Source organism: Silene latifolia, chromosome 2, assembly GCF_048544455.1.
Source record: "Silene latifolia isolate original U9 population chromosome 2, ASM4854445v1, whole genome shotgun sequence".
In the NCBI taxonomy this organism is placed as follows: domain Eukaryota; kingdom Viridiplantae; phylum Streptophyta; class Magnoliopsida; order Caryophyllales; family Caryophyllaceae; genus Silene; species Silene latifolia.
The window spans coordinates 97,342,389-97,355,516 of NC_133527.1; the positions used below are offsets into that span (position 1 = coordinate 97,342,389).

Below are 13,128 nucleotides of genomic sequence, written 5' to 3' on the forward strand. Positions count from 1 at the left end.
TTCCTGAAATGCTCTACAATAAATTTGGCACCTACCTGCCCGACCTAAACACTAAACTGAGCTCAGTACATAAAAAACAAGTACAATGGTGAAATAGACCAGACTACTTGTCCAAATAAGCCCTCCTGACAGGCTGAGGGCCATAAGCCCTCCTGACCGGCAACCACCCCCTCCTCAGAAAAGCCCTCCTAACAGGCAACAGAGCCATCATTTCTTAAAAACGGAATGAGGGCCATAAGCCCTCCTTACAGGCAGTATTCTAACAAAAAATGTCAAAATGTATTATTTACAGGTACAAGTCAAGCCAAGCCATTAAAAAAGGTCAAGGGAAAAGAAGATGATATATTTATTCCAAAATGATGAAATTGTCCAGGGAAACATCCCTCCTGGGGTAAGACAAAACAAGCTTCAGAAAACCAAAAACAAAAAAAAAATTGTTTGTCCAGGGAACATCCCCCCTGGATGGGCCAAACCAAACAAACCAAAACATGACAAAACAAAAATAAATCAGCCTGCCTTGGAAGCTGTAGCAGAACTGATCCCCTCATCAACATGCTCCACTTCTTCTTCCTCTTCTCCTTCATCATCTCCCCCTTCCTCAACATCGCCACTTTTCTCCTTGAATGGTGGAGAGTCCACTTCCTCATCAGCGTGCAGTTTACAAAGCTCAGGGTAAGTAGTGTTGAGATTGACCAACTCCTGGTCAGGATTCCAAAAAGGCCTAACCTCGACAGGCTCCTTCATAGCATCCACACAACCCCTGCCAAAGAAATAAGTAGCAGCATCCTTATACCTGCCCTGCACCAAATCCCTTTCAACAGCCAGATCCTCATTTACTTTCAGCTGCTCCTGCATAGCTTGCTTCTCAGCCTTCAACTCTTCCTAAACAGTATCAAATTTAGCCTGAAGAGCTTTTAGGGCATCCTGAGCAGATTTCAGCTTAGAAGACTCCACCACCAATCGAGCTTTCCCGGCCTCATTATCCTCCTTTAAAGAGTGATTCTCAGCCTTTGACGCTTCCAATTAAGCCTTAAACTTTACAGCATCCATCTTCAGAATATGCACCTCCAAATCCAAGGTATCTTTAAGGCTGTGGACAGAATCGAGTTGGCAGGCACCCCTCAGCATATCATTGACATTCTGGCAAACAAAACATACCCGTTTAAGCAAAAAAAAAAACACATTTAAATACCCACACAAAATTAGACAAAAACAAGGTTTGTGTGGGTGGGTATTGAGTGGGTGGTTGTTGTGGATATTGGATGTGGTGATTTTGGTGGGAAAAATTGGGGTAGTAGTTAGGATTTTCATTGTATGAATAATAAGGTAGGTTTGTGTTGACTTGCTTCTCAAACTCCCCATACCCTTAGTCATACTCAAAAGATCCACCACATACTCCATATTTCAAGTCTTGAGCCATCATAGCTAAGACAAGGAAAAAACTACAAGCATGGAAACTACACGAAAACGGTAAGAACAATCCTTGAGGAACAAGCTCCTCAAGGTGAAAGCGAAATCAAAATAGACAAACAAGTAAGAACTTAATCACATAACACCGTCCCCGACAACAACGCCATTTTCATGGGTTAGATGTCGTCGGGTCTCCCAATCAAACACATTTATACTTCTCAATAAACAAATAGTTAGTGGTAAGTCGAGGTCGATCCATGGGACGGTGTGCTTTGGGTTCTAAGTTTATCTATCTCAATTTATGCTAGTGCCACAATTGATTTGGATTTGTAGTTGTGTTCAAGACTAATGCAAGCAATAAAGTAAAACAAGCAATAAAAGGAAGGATGTAAACAAATGATTAAAAGTACTAGGATATCATGGGGTCATAGGGGACTCATGAGAGTTGACCATACAAACATGTTCACAAATTTGCAAGCAATTAATGTTGTAAAGCAACCGAGTTGGTTTATGTCTTACGGTTCTTAGGAAGGGTTGGGTCCCGGAGCCGAATCGATTAGATTGTACAACACCTACAAGTCGACTTACTTTCCCCCTAATCACTTCTATGCATGGTCTAACAAGACTCGAGTTGGTTTATATCTTACAAGTCTCATTGAAAAGGTAAGTGATGGTTATAAATGCAAGGATTCATAGGCTAAGCATTTCATCAAACATAACATGTGCATAGGTTGACATCACAACAAGCAAGCAATTTAATTATGGAAACATATTAGATTAAGCATGACTAATCCCATGTTGGTTTCCCCTAATTACCCACTAATCCTAGCCAAAGAACTACTCACTCATTATCATGGGAAACATGTCATTAATGGTGTCAATCATCACAACAAGTATAAACATGATAATAGAATGAAGAAATGAACAATAAAGAGTAAAGAGTAAAGGAATTATACCAAACCTGAGATGATGCAAATAATAAAGAAAAGAGTAAAAGAAGAGAACTTGATTGATTGATGAAGGGTTGTCAATCCTCCAATAATTACCCAATAATCTTCAATTACCCAAAAGTAATAAACTTGAACAATAATTAAGGATAGATTAATGTGAAATTTGAGGAAAGATTAAAGAGTAATCTATTCTAATCTACTCCTAATCTAATCTAAGAGAGTTTTATAATGTGGAAGCCCCCCTTTGATTATCATCAAAATGGGGTATTTATAGTAGTGCCTCCTTAGGTTAACTAAGGCTAAACTAGTAATTAACAATTCTAAGTTTTAAGCAGGGAATCACAGGTATTTCGGAGAGATGGGCATCTTTGCTGAGGACGCCACGATCCTCTCGTCCAAGAATTTGGGACGCTCGGATTGCTGCATGGAGGGACGAGCGGCTGGGAAGTTGGGACGCTCGGATTGTTGCATGAAGGGACGAGCGGCTGGGAAGTTGGGACGCTCGGATTGCTGCATGGAGGGACGAGCGGCTGGGAAGTTGGGACTCTCAGATTGCTGGCTCCTTCGACGAGCGTCTTAGCTTCTTGGACGCTCGGATTCCTCTTCAGAATCCGGTCTCCCAATCAAACTTCTTATTCTTGCAATGTTGATCCTTAGTTCTTCCCTTGCCTTCAATACCCGTTCAGCGAAGATCGTCAATGTCCTTCCGAATAGGCTCAAGAGACGGAAATTTTCCGCCTAATTATCTCCTTTCCTACAAATCAAACACAAAGCAATAGGAAAGCAAAATAGGAAGCATTTAACGGGTAAAATAGCTATGGGATGCTATAATAATATGCAAAATAGGTTCAAGTTGGGGACTAAATGTGCGCAATTATGTGTCACATCAAATATCCCTAAACCGAACATTTACTCGTCCCGAGTAAATAGGTGACAAAAACTAGACCTTTATTTAAACTATCCTAATAACATAGCCGATGTGAGACAATTAGCGGGTCTCACTCCGCCCCTTCAACTCACAACAAGACAACCATGAGGTAGGATGCCTTCTTGCAAGGCAAGGTGGGTCTTGCTAAAATGGCGACACATCCAATCATTAAAGCACACAAAATCAAGTAATGGATGCATCTACAAAAACTTTCCTCATCTAAGTGGCAGAAATTATCTAAAGGGGAAGCAATTCAAGGGTACACACTCCTTCATAGATGCAATTTCTTCAAACTACTAAGCCTAGAAGGATACCAATAAATCACCTCCAAGTTGTGTCAAGCTAGGGTACCTTTGTCCTCAAACGTTAAATGCTTTTGTCAAGAATAGGCTCCCTATGGCGTTAGAAACACTGGAGGATCGCGGAATTCCCCCTCTTGCCTAGACAAGAAGAAGGGTCGTCCCCTCCCTACCATGCACAAAAGTGGATACGATGGATAAAGGGATCGATAGAATTTTGAGTTTCATTTGGGAGTTTGCTTTTGTTGTTTGTTTTTCCCCCCAATTTCTTGTGGCATATAACATTTGAGAACACTTTCTTTTTGCCATTTCTTTTTATTTTTGGCATTTCAATAATTGACAATTTTCAACTTTTGCATTTTCTTTTGAACATTTTCAAAGTCACCCCAATTTGTAACGAGAGTGCCTTATATTTGAAGCATAGGAGTTTTCATTTTTGTTGCTCCTCTTTTCTTTTCTTTTCATTTCTTTTCATTTCTTGAACTCAAATTTTGAATACTTTCTTTTTGTGCCCATTCCCATTGATGACAAAAATATGGTAGAACATGGATGAATGATGGTTGCATGGTTTCAATGGTCACCTTGGAATAAACGGTAGCCAAGGAGTTATCACACCACAAGGTACTTTTGACTAGGCCTTAATCCATGGGTCAAAGGATACTAGCATGACACATCCTAGGGTGTTTTACAAGTATTCTAACAAGCAAAGTCTTAAGAAGAAAAAGCATCTACTAGGGCCTATATACACTTGTCAAGCTTCCCAAATAGACGGTTTCACAAAATTTTTCTAACATGCAAACTACATGCCATGATGCAACTAACATTTATACATCCTAATGCATATGCTTCTACCAACCAGTATGCCAAATAATCTAAATGCAATCCTAAATTCACATTGTTTTTACCGCTTCAATCAAAATAAAGCCACATAGTCATTAACATAAAGAGGAAAAAGGAGATTGGAAAGATCATACCATGTTGTCTTCGATATCCTCATGTCTCGGATGTGGCGTAGTCAATCAATGTGATCAAGGATGAACAAACACAATATATACAAAACAATATATAAAAGATTAGACTACAAAGGAAATGAACATGAATTTGGATTTTTTCAATTTTTTATGGTTTTTATGATTTATGAAATAAAAAGACATTTTTTTGTGATTTTTCGAAATTTTTCAATTTTTATACATTTTTGGAATATAAATTCCCATCCCCCACTTTATTTTGGACATTGTCCTCAATGTACATGTAGGAGTAGGAATAAAAAAGAAATACATGTTTTTGGATTTTTTTGATTTTATGGAAATTGAAGTACAAATGCAATGATATGATATGATATTAATGCATGCTCTAACTAAATGCAATTCTATATGACATATATAACAAATGAATGCAATCTAAGCTAGACTAAATGATGCATGTTTTCTAGTAGAATATGGTCACCTATGATCAAACCTCCCCAAACCGATTTAAACAATATTTCTAGTGTAGAAAAGAATAGGATTGGTCATTAGTGACTATGCATGAATTCTAGTCTATATGCAACTATCTACATGAAACATGTGAGATATAATACAATGAAATATTAAATATAATACAAATGCATATGAAGTCTAAACTAAATGTAATGCACTATACAAAAGAGAGAGGGAGAGAAGAGTATCATACAAATGGAGGTGGTGAGGTAGGCATCCCTTACTCGTCATCATCATCTTGGTGGTAGCCATACCTACTAGAGCTTCCTTCTTGGTCATACCCTCCTCCTTGACCAGAGTATCCTCCACCTTGACCATCAAATTTCCCGGCTCGGTTCCCTTAATTAGGGAACAAAAGATGTGGTTGAGCCCAAGATGGTCGAGGGCCATTAGGGTCGATGTACCCTTGTTGTGCTATTTGATAGTACTGAGGGTAAAGGGCCATATAGTTATCGACCCTCCCTTCATGCACCCCAAGATCAACTCTGTTCATAAGAGCCAAAAAATCATTCACATTTGGAGCATTGGGCACTTGTGGTGTGAATGGCGTATGAGGAGTAGGGTACGGTGGGATAGGCACATAGGATGGTGGGGGAATGGGCCTTGCCGGTATCCCACGAGGTTGTGGAGGTTGGCGGGGTACTTCTTCTGTTTGAGGGGGGTTGGTTAGGATTTGGATGTCGAGAAGGTAGCTCGGCCTAGGCGAATACGGGCTCAACCTTGGGTCGGTACCGGGTATATTACACCCCAAAAGAACAATAGAGGTGCACCCTTTTGTGAACCATTCTACACTCCCATCTTGAGTGTAGGCACACCACCGGTGGTGGTTGAAGACGGCGTCATCATCAATCAAAGTACTCCCCTCAAGGGGTGTATAAGTCCCATGGGTGTTGAACCCGGGACAAAGGTAGTTTGCCAAGATAGTAATTAGACCTCCCATCACGAAGGTCTTAAGTTGGGAGTTCCCTTGAGAGAAATCATAGAATCTCGTAAGCATCTCAAGGGGGGTATTGAAGTTGTACCTCCTGTTAGAAATCTATATCTCATTATAATCAACATATTCATATATGTTCAAATTTATTTAGTCATAAAATAAAACTAGATCTTATTCATGCAAACATAAATAAGATAAGAGAAGAAATCATCAATCTTACTATATGATTTCGGTTTTATGGGCACCAACAAATTCACCTATTTGTTAGTTCTTGAGCTTTCCTTAAAATGGATGAACAAAAGGTCCAAATTAGAACCTCTCCCAAATGTGAATACCCAACGAAATCTCTTAATAACTAATATTATTTGTACTAGAAATAATACTAATCTTATTAAAAATTGATACAAAAATTTTGTATTTCCTCTTGAATAATTTCGGCCAAGAGGAGAGAATGATTTGTGGTTTTTCTTTCTCTAAAATGTCTCACCAAAAATGTAGAGAATCATAATTTCTTACATGAGAAATTATGTGAAGAAGAAGTGAATAATAAAAGAAAAGCCCCTTGTCTTTTCTATGTAGAAACCGGTTGGAGGGGGAAGGAGAGCCCAATGCATGGGCTAGTTTTTCTACCCAAGAAAACATAGGTATGAAAGGCTATATTAGGTAGTAATCATAGTGTTTTCCACTCAAAATAAAAACACAATAAACACCTTAAACTCCCTCCAAATTTCAGCACTTTTAACATAAAATGAATGGTCCATTTTATTTTCTCATTTGTCAATTGTAACATATGTGACATGTTACTTGACATGTGAAATTGTAATGTATTTTTAACATATTAAAAATCAACATACTCATAAAATATGTCATATACAATATCGACTAGTAATTCGTAATTACTTGTACCAAAACGGTTTACCAAATTATAAATTACAACGTCTTGTATTTATAATAAATTATTCACTCAATTTTCAATTGTTTCGTAAACAATAATTTTATCTAAGTAATAAAACAATTCGATTACTTAGACCGTATCTCATTTAATCAAATTAAAATAAGACACGTTAACTTTACTCACAAAATCACCCGTCAATTTTAAGCAATTTAATTAACTCGTATCGGCATACGATTAATTAAATAATCAATGAAGAGTATTTCCCTATAGGTATGACCTAAGGGGATCAACTGATCACCACCGTCGCACGACAGTAATGTCAAACTCTAGTCAGCCAATCATTACTGATATGTGTGGACCAGTTGACTGTAAAATATTACATCCCACATGTATTCTTAAAATGAGATTTAAACATGTGATCATCATGATCGACAGTTGTGATCGCATTATTGTTAGAGGACACATATTCCAACAATCTCCCACTTGTCCTTGACAAGTGTGCGTCACGAATTCTCTTGTCCTATTACTATCTCCCACTCAATGCAAGGTGTCTTTCAGGTAGTACTTGCAAGTGATCATATCGAGAGTGGTTTCCTCGATCTGGAGAATATCTGATTGACCGGATTTATCTACCATAGATATCTTCCGAGCGTGGCCACGCATTTCCAGTTCATTAGTCCTTGAGTGGCCCTGAGATATTGTTATAACCCTGACAAGGGGTGGACAATTCCTATCGCACTTATTCCGTTCGATTAGCCACAGCCATCATAACCCAAAATACGCCCATTTGACCCCATTTACGAAGGTCGTAGTAACACAAATCAAAGTTATTCTGAAACTGTGCCATCTTAGGAGAACAGTCTTTAGTCAAAAGAATCGACTCATTAGAATACTATACTAGCTCTCGCCACGACCAGGCTATATAAATTTGCAAGAACTCTATAAGCGGTCATAAGGCCCGACAAAGTGTTCCTAACAGTCTGCCTATATGATCGACTAGTCATCACACATGACTCCATGGCACTTGAACTTGCCATCAATCGCATCACACTCTAGTCACTTCGAGACGTCACCTCATGTAAGTAACTATGGGCGAATATAATGCTAATCCGTGTTCACTTTAACGGGGTTTAATTGTCTCTACAACCCGTTTGGATGTAACAAAGTATAAAAGGAGTTTTTTTTTTTTTTAGATTTAAAAACTCGAACAACAAATGTGATTAACACATATGAATAGTCAATACCTGATTACTACTTCATATTTTTATAATCAATTTTCATCTTATATGTAGTTGTTCATCTCAATGCAATTGAAATGACATATAACATGACTCATCATGTTAAGCCTATGAGAAGGCTTTGGTTAGTAGGTTTTATCAACTTCTTGTACCTTACTTAACCTTACTACATACTCGTTTTCCTTTGTAATGTATACATTTGCATTACAAAACTTTCTGAGTACGTGTCGAGATCCAATTAAGACATAGGCCCTCTAGCCTTAGAATAGCTACCACTGTTTTCACAGTAAGTGGGACTCATCCTTCTTGCACATCCCATGATTGCAAGTGTACTCAATTTCCGTTGTAAATAATTCTCATTGAACTTTATTGCCTAGAACGATTCTAGAAAATCTATTTCATAAATAACATAGCCACAATGGTATCTTAACCATCCTAATTTGTTTTGATTATGGTTTTGTCGGAAACCATGCGCAATCTCAATTGTCAATAGTCATTTGTGTAACACCCTTACACAAAATTGCATCAAAAACACTTTGCATTACATCCTCAATGCTTCTGCAAGCACTTAAGGGTAATCTTTATGGCTTACTTGGTAACTTTTACTTAAGTTCGATTTGAAACAATTCATCATACTTAAAGTATATGAAGTGTTATACATCATTTCCTATTTAATTGATTCGGCAGCGGAAATAAATGGAATCAATCAAATATGTTCAACTCGATTGAACTAATCATGAAACTTATCAACATAAGACTTCTTATTTGATTCTAATATCATGTGGATTTATCTCCATAAATCCGGATATTAAAGATGTATTATAATACTCCATAAGTCTTAAATCATTCACAATGATCAATATGTCATCCACATATAAGACTAATTAAAATTACCGTAACTCCCACTAAACTCCATGTATAAATATAACATCTCAACCTATTGAGAAAAGTTTTTATCAGATGATAAAATCATTGATTCCAACTCATTGATGTCCTACTCAAGACCCTCTCTTAAGTTTCACATTATCTTAGGATTGCAAGAATCTACAAAACTCAAGACATGTATTGAATACATTCCTTCTAATTGAAGAAGTGGGTTTTAGATTCACTTGCTATATGTATATCATCATAATGAAAGACAATCCCTAAGAAGATCCAAATAGACTTAAGCATTTGAACTAGTGCAAAACCCTTTGCTACCAATCAAGCTTTGATATCTAATAATTCACTTGGAATTAATTTCGGATTTTCATGGCTCTAAGCCTTGTATTGAGTTGTGACTTAAACACTCTCATGTAAGTCAAATGTTCATTACTTTCCAGAAGTAATCAACTTGAATCAAACAATTTCTTTGTAAGTTGGAAGCTCTTTACTTTCTAAAAGTAACACTAATTCATCGTCTTCAACAAGTGATGACTTTAACCTCCTAGGTTTTGAAGAAACAACGTCTTACACAAAACGTTTCATGTAGCCAAGAAAGACCAGTTTCTTGCGACATAACATTATTTGTGGCTCTTTGAATAATTTCTCCCACTCTGACTTCTAGAAATAAACTTGTATTCTAGAAAGACAGCTTTATGAGCCACAAATCCGTTGTACTTGTGATTATAGTAAGAAAATGAGCATTTGTTTCTTTTGAAAAACTTACAAACATGGTACCCTACCATTTCATATCTCATATGATTCGTTTTAGATTTAGTGGAAAAATAATTTTGACAAAATGATAAAATTTCCAAAAGGATCAAGTAACTCAAAGTAACTTGATTGAAGTCCAAACCATATCGAATAGCGTTTGATTTCTTTATCCAACCACACATTATCCCATAATGCGTGCTAAGAGAGATTAATTTGTGATACTATATCACATTTCCTTTGGCTTATATCAAAGTCTTCACTTTGATAATCCCATCACGACTAAATCGTGATTCTTTGAACTTCTTCAAAGATTTCTCTATTTACCTTATTAAATGAACACATTAGTGTCAACCTAAATCGTTGGTAAAAGAAAATGATCAACCTATTTTGGATCAATGATTTACAACCTCGATCTCCTTTTCAACCAAAAGACACGAGACATCTTGGTTTGAATACAAGATACGCATATACCATAAGATCTGATGGTTTCAAGAGTACTCAATAACTCTTTGCGTTCATCATTCCAGAATCTAAGGTTTAATCTTGGGTTACCAATTTGAGTCTTGCATCATCTTCATGATATATCATTCTAGTTGGGTTTAGAATATAATTACCTTGATAATGGGCTAGCCATACATCAAATCATGGTGCATAGGGTCACAAAAGTAAAACCTCTTTTGTATCTTAACAAGTTTATATTCTTATTTAGAGTTTATGCACTTAATAGTCACAATTAAGTACAACTCTAAACCTAAAAACTAGATTGAGTACACAATGAATCTATCTCTCAACATCATTGTTGCTAGTCGTCATATTCTAATCATCCTATGTATCAAATACAATGATGAAAACCACCACCGGTTTCTAATATTGACGAAGTAGTACTAGCAAAATTTATGTCAATCAAATAAACATTTAAAGAAGAAGGTCCCATTAGATGTCCCACAACTAACTTGTTGATACTTCAATAATTTGGGGTAGTTTCCTTTCTAGCGTCCAACAATTAAGACAATGGAAACTTTATCGGTCGGGATTGATAGGTTTAGTATCGTTATTCTCAATAACTTTACTTTTAACATTATTTTTTTTTGGTGAAATGTGAGATGTATATATATATATATATATATATATATATATATATATATATCAAAAAATAAAGTTCATGGGGTACATATCAACTAATGCCAATTACATAATTCCAACTCCCTTAAGCCATTCAAGTTCTAAGAAAGTAAGTTTGTTTCTGTCTCTACCTTGAGCTCTCAGCTTCATGTCATCAACAATGTTTGTAGCAACCTTTTGTGGCCTTAGAAGAACACCATCAATCCTGCACTTATTTCTATGATGCCACACATGATATATAGCTCCCAAGGTCAATCCTGCCTGCACTCCTCTCTGCATCTTAGTGCCAGTAGCCTGAATACACCAGCCCAGAACATTGCCAACAGGTAGATTTAGGCTAGTTTTCAGCTGAAGATGTTGGACTATCCTGAAGCTGTAATCACACCCAAAGAAGAGGTGTTCCAAGTCTTCTGATGCCTGTCCACATAACCAGCAGCTATCATCAATGTCCACCCCATATCTGATCAACTTATCTTTGGTTTTGAAAGCTCCATGAGCAAGAAGCCACCCCATGAATTGATGCTTTGGGACCACCCATTCATTCCATATCACCCCATCCCAGCTAACCTTAGGACGAACCCCCATGAGCCATTGATAATAGCTGGCAGTAAAGAAACCTATCCCGTGTATATATCCCATGTCCCATTTGTGTAGGCAGCAGCCAGATCCTGCTTTACCCTACAAACTCTCCTCCACACCCAGCTTGTGTTAGTACCAGGCTGATACTGCCACCAATTCTGCCCTTTCAGATGGTTGTGCTTCACCCATTTGACCCATATAGTGTCTTTATCCTCAGCAATCCAATTGACCAGCTTACCTATCAGAGCCTTATTCATCATTTCCAAGTTTTTAATCCCTAAACCACCCTCTACTTTAGGCATGCACACAGTGTCCCAAGCCACCAGTGGAACCCTATGATAATCAGCACTGCTATCCCAAAGGAAGTTTCTATAGGCAGCTTCCACTTTTGCAAGAATTCCCTTTGGTAGGACAAACAAGGAAGGCCAATAGGAATGTAAAGTAGTCAAAACTGCTTTCACCAAGACAAGTCTCCCTGCATATGAGAATTGTTTTGCTCCATACCCATGAATTCTACTACAGATCTTCTCAACTAAGCATTCACAATCTTGTTTTTGCAATCTAGTAGTTTGAATTGGCATGCCAAGATAATTAAAAGGTAACTTACCCTCTACAAAACCAGAAACACTCAGGATGTCATGCTTGAGATGATAAGGCACCCCTCTGAAATAAGCATTAGATTTTGCAGCACTCATTTTTAGACCAGATGCTTTAGAGAAAGTAGAATAAGACTGGAGTAGCAGCATAATAGACTTGGCATCCCCATGGCAGAAAAGGAGCACATCATCTGCAAACATCAAGTTAGCCAATTGCACCTGCTTGCACATAGGATGGTACTTGAACTCAAATTTAGCAGCAGCATACTTAATAGTTCTTGGCAGGTATTCCATACATAATGTGAAAACAAGAGGGGAGAGTGGGTCTCCCTGCCTGAGACCTCTCCTGCCTTGGAAATATCCAAACATTTCCCATTGAGGGATAAAGGAAAGGATGTTGTAGTTATACATTGCATCGCCATTTCCTGAAACTCCACAGGGAATCTTAGCTCTTCAAGGAGTTTTTCAACAAAGATCCACTTCACTGTATCATATGCCTTTTGGAGATCTATTTTGAATAGGCATCTAGGAGATGCATTTGGCTTTTCATAGCATCTAATTAGATCTTGACATATAAGGATATTCTCCTGAATGCTCCTATTTTGTATAAATGCTCCCTGATTAGGATCAATGATAAGAGGCAACACTTCAGCTAGTCTTGCACATAGCAGCTTGGATATTACCTTATATACTACATTGCAGCAGGCTATAGGTCGAAATTGGTACACAGTTTGGGGCCTGTCACATTTAGGGATCAGAGTCACATTTGTTGCATTCACTTGCTTCAGCACCTGTCTGGTTCTGAAAGAATATTGTACAACAGTAATCACCTTCCATCCTATCTCATTCCAAGCATCCTTAAAGAACTTGCTTGTGTATCCATCAGGACCTGGTGATTTATTATCAGGGATACTGAACACAGCTGCTCTAATCTCCTCCCCAATAACAGGTCTCAGTAAGATAGACCTGTGCTCCTCCCTGCATCTTTGTCCTTGATCAATGATTTTCCTGTGTATTTTAGTGGTAGCCTGTTTAGTCCTAAGGAGATGCATATAGTATTCCAG

The 13,128-nt window shown here is 37.6% G+C and overlaps 1 protein-coding gene across 1 annotated transcript; it reads right to left on the reverse strand.

The window, feature by feature from the left end:
• Nucleotides 1-10,955: 10,955 nt before the first annotated feature.
• On the reverse strand, nt 10,956-11,474 carry LOC141641121 (uncharacterized). Its single transcript, XM_074449797.1, has one exon. It carries the CDS (start codon nt 11,472-11,474, stop codon nt 10,956-10,958), a length of 519 nt encoding a protein of 172 aa, XP_074305898.1.
• Nucleotides 11,475-13,128: the final 1,654 nt, after the last annotated feature.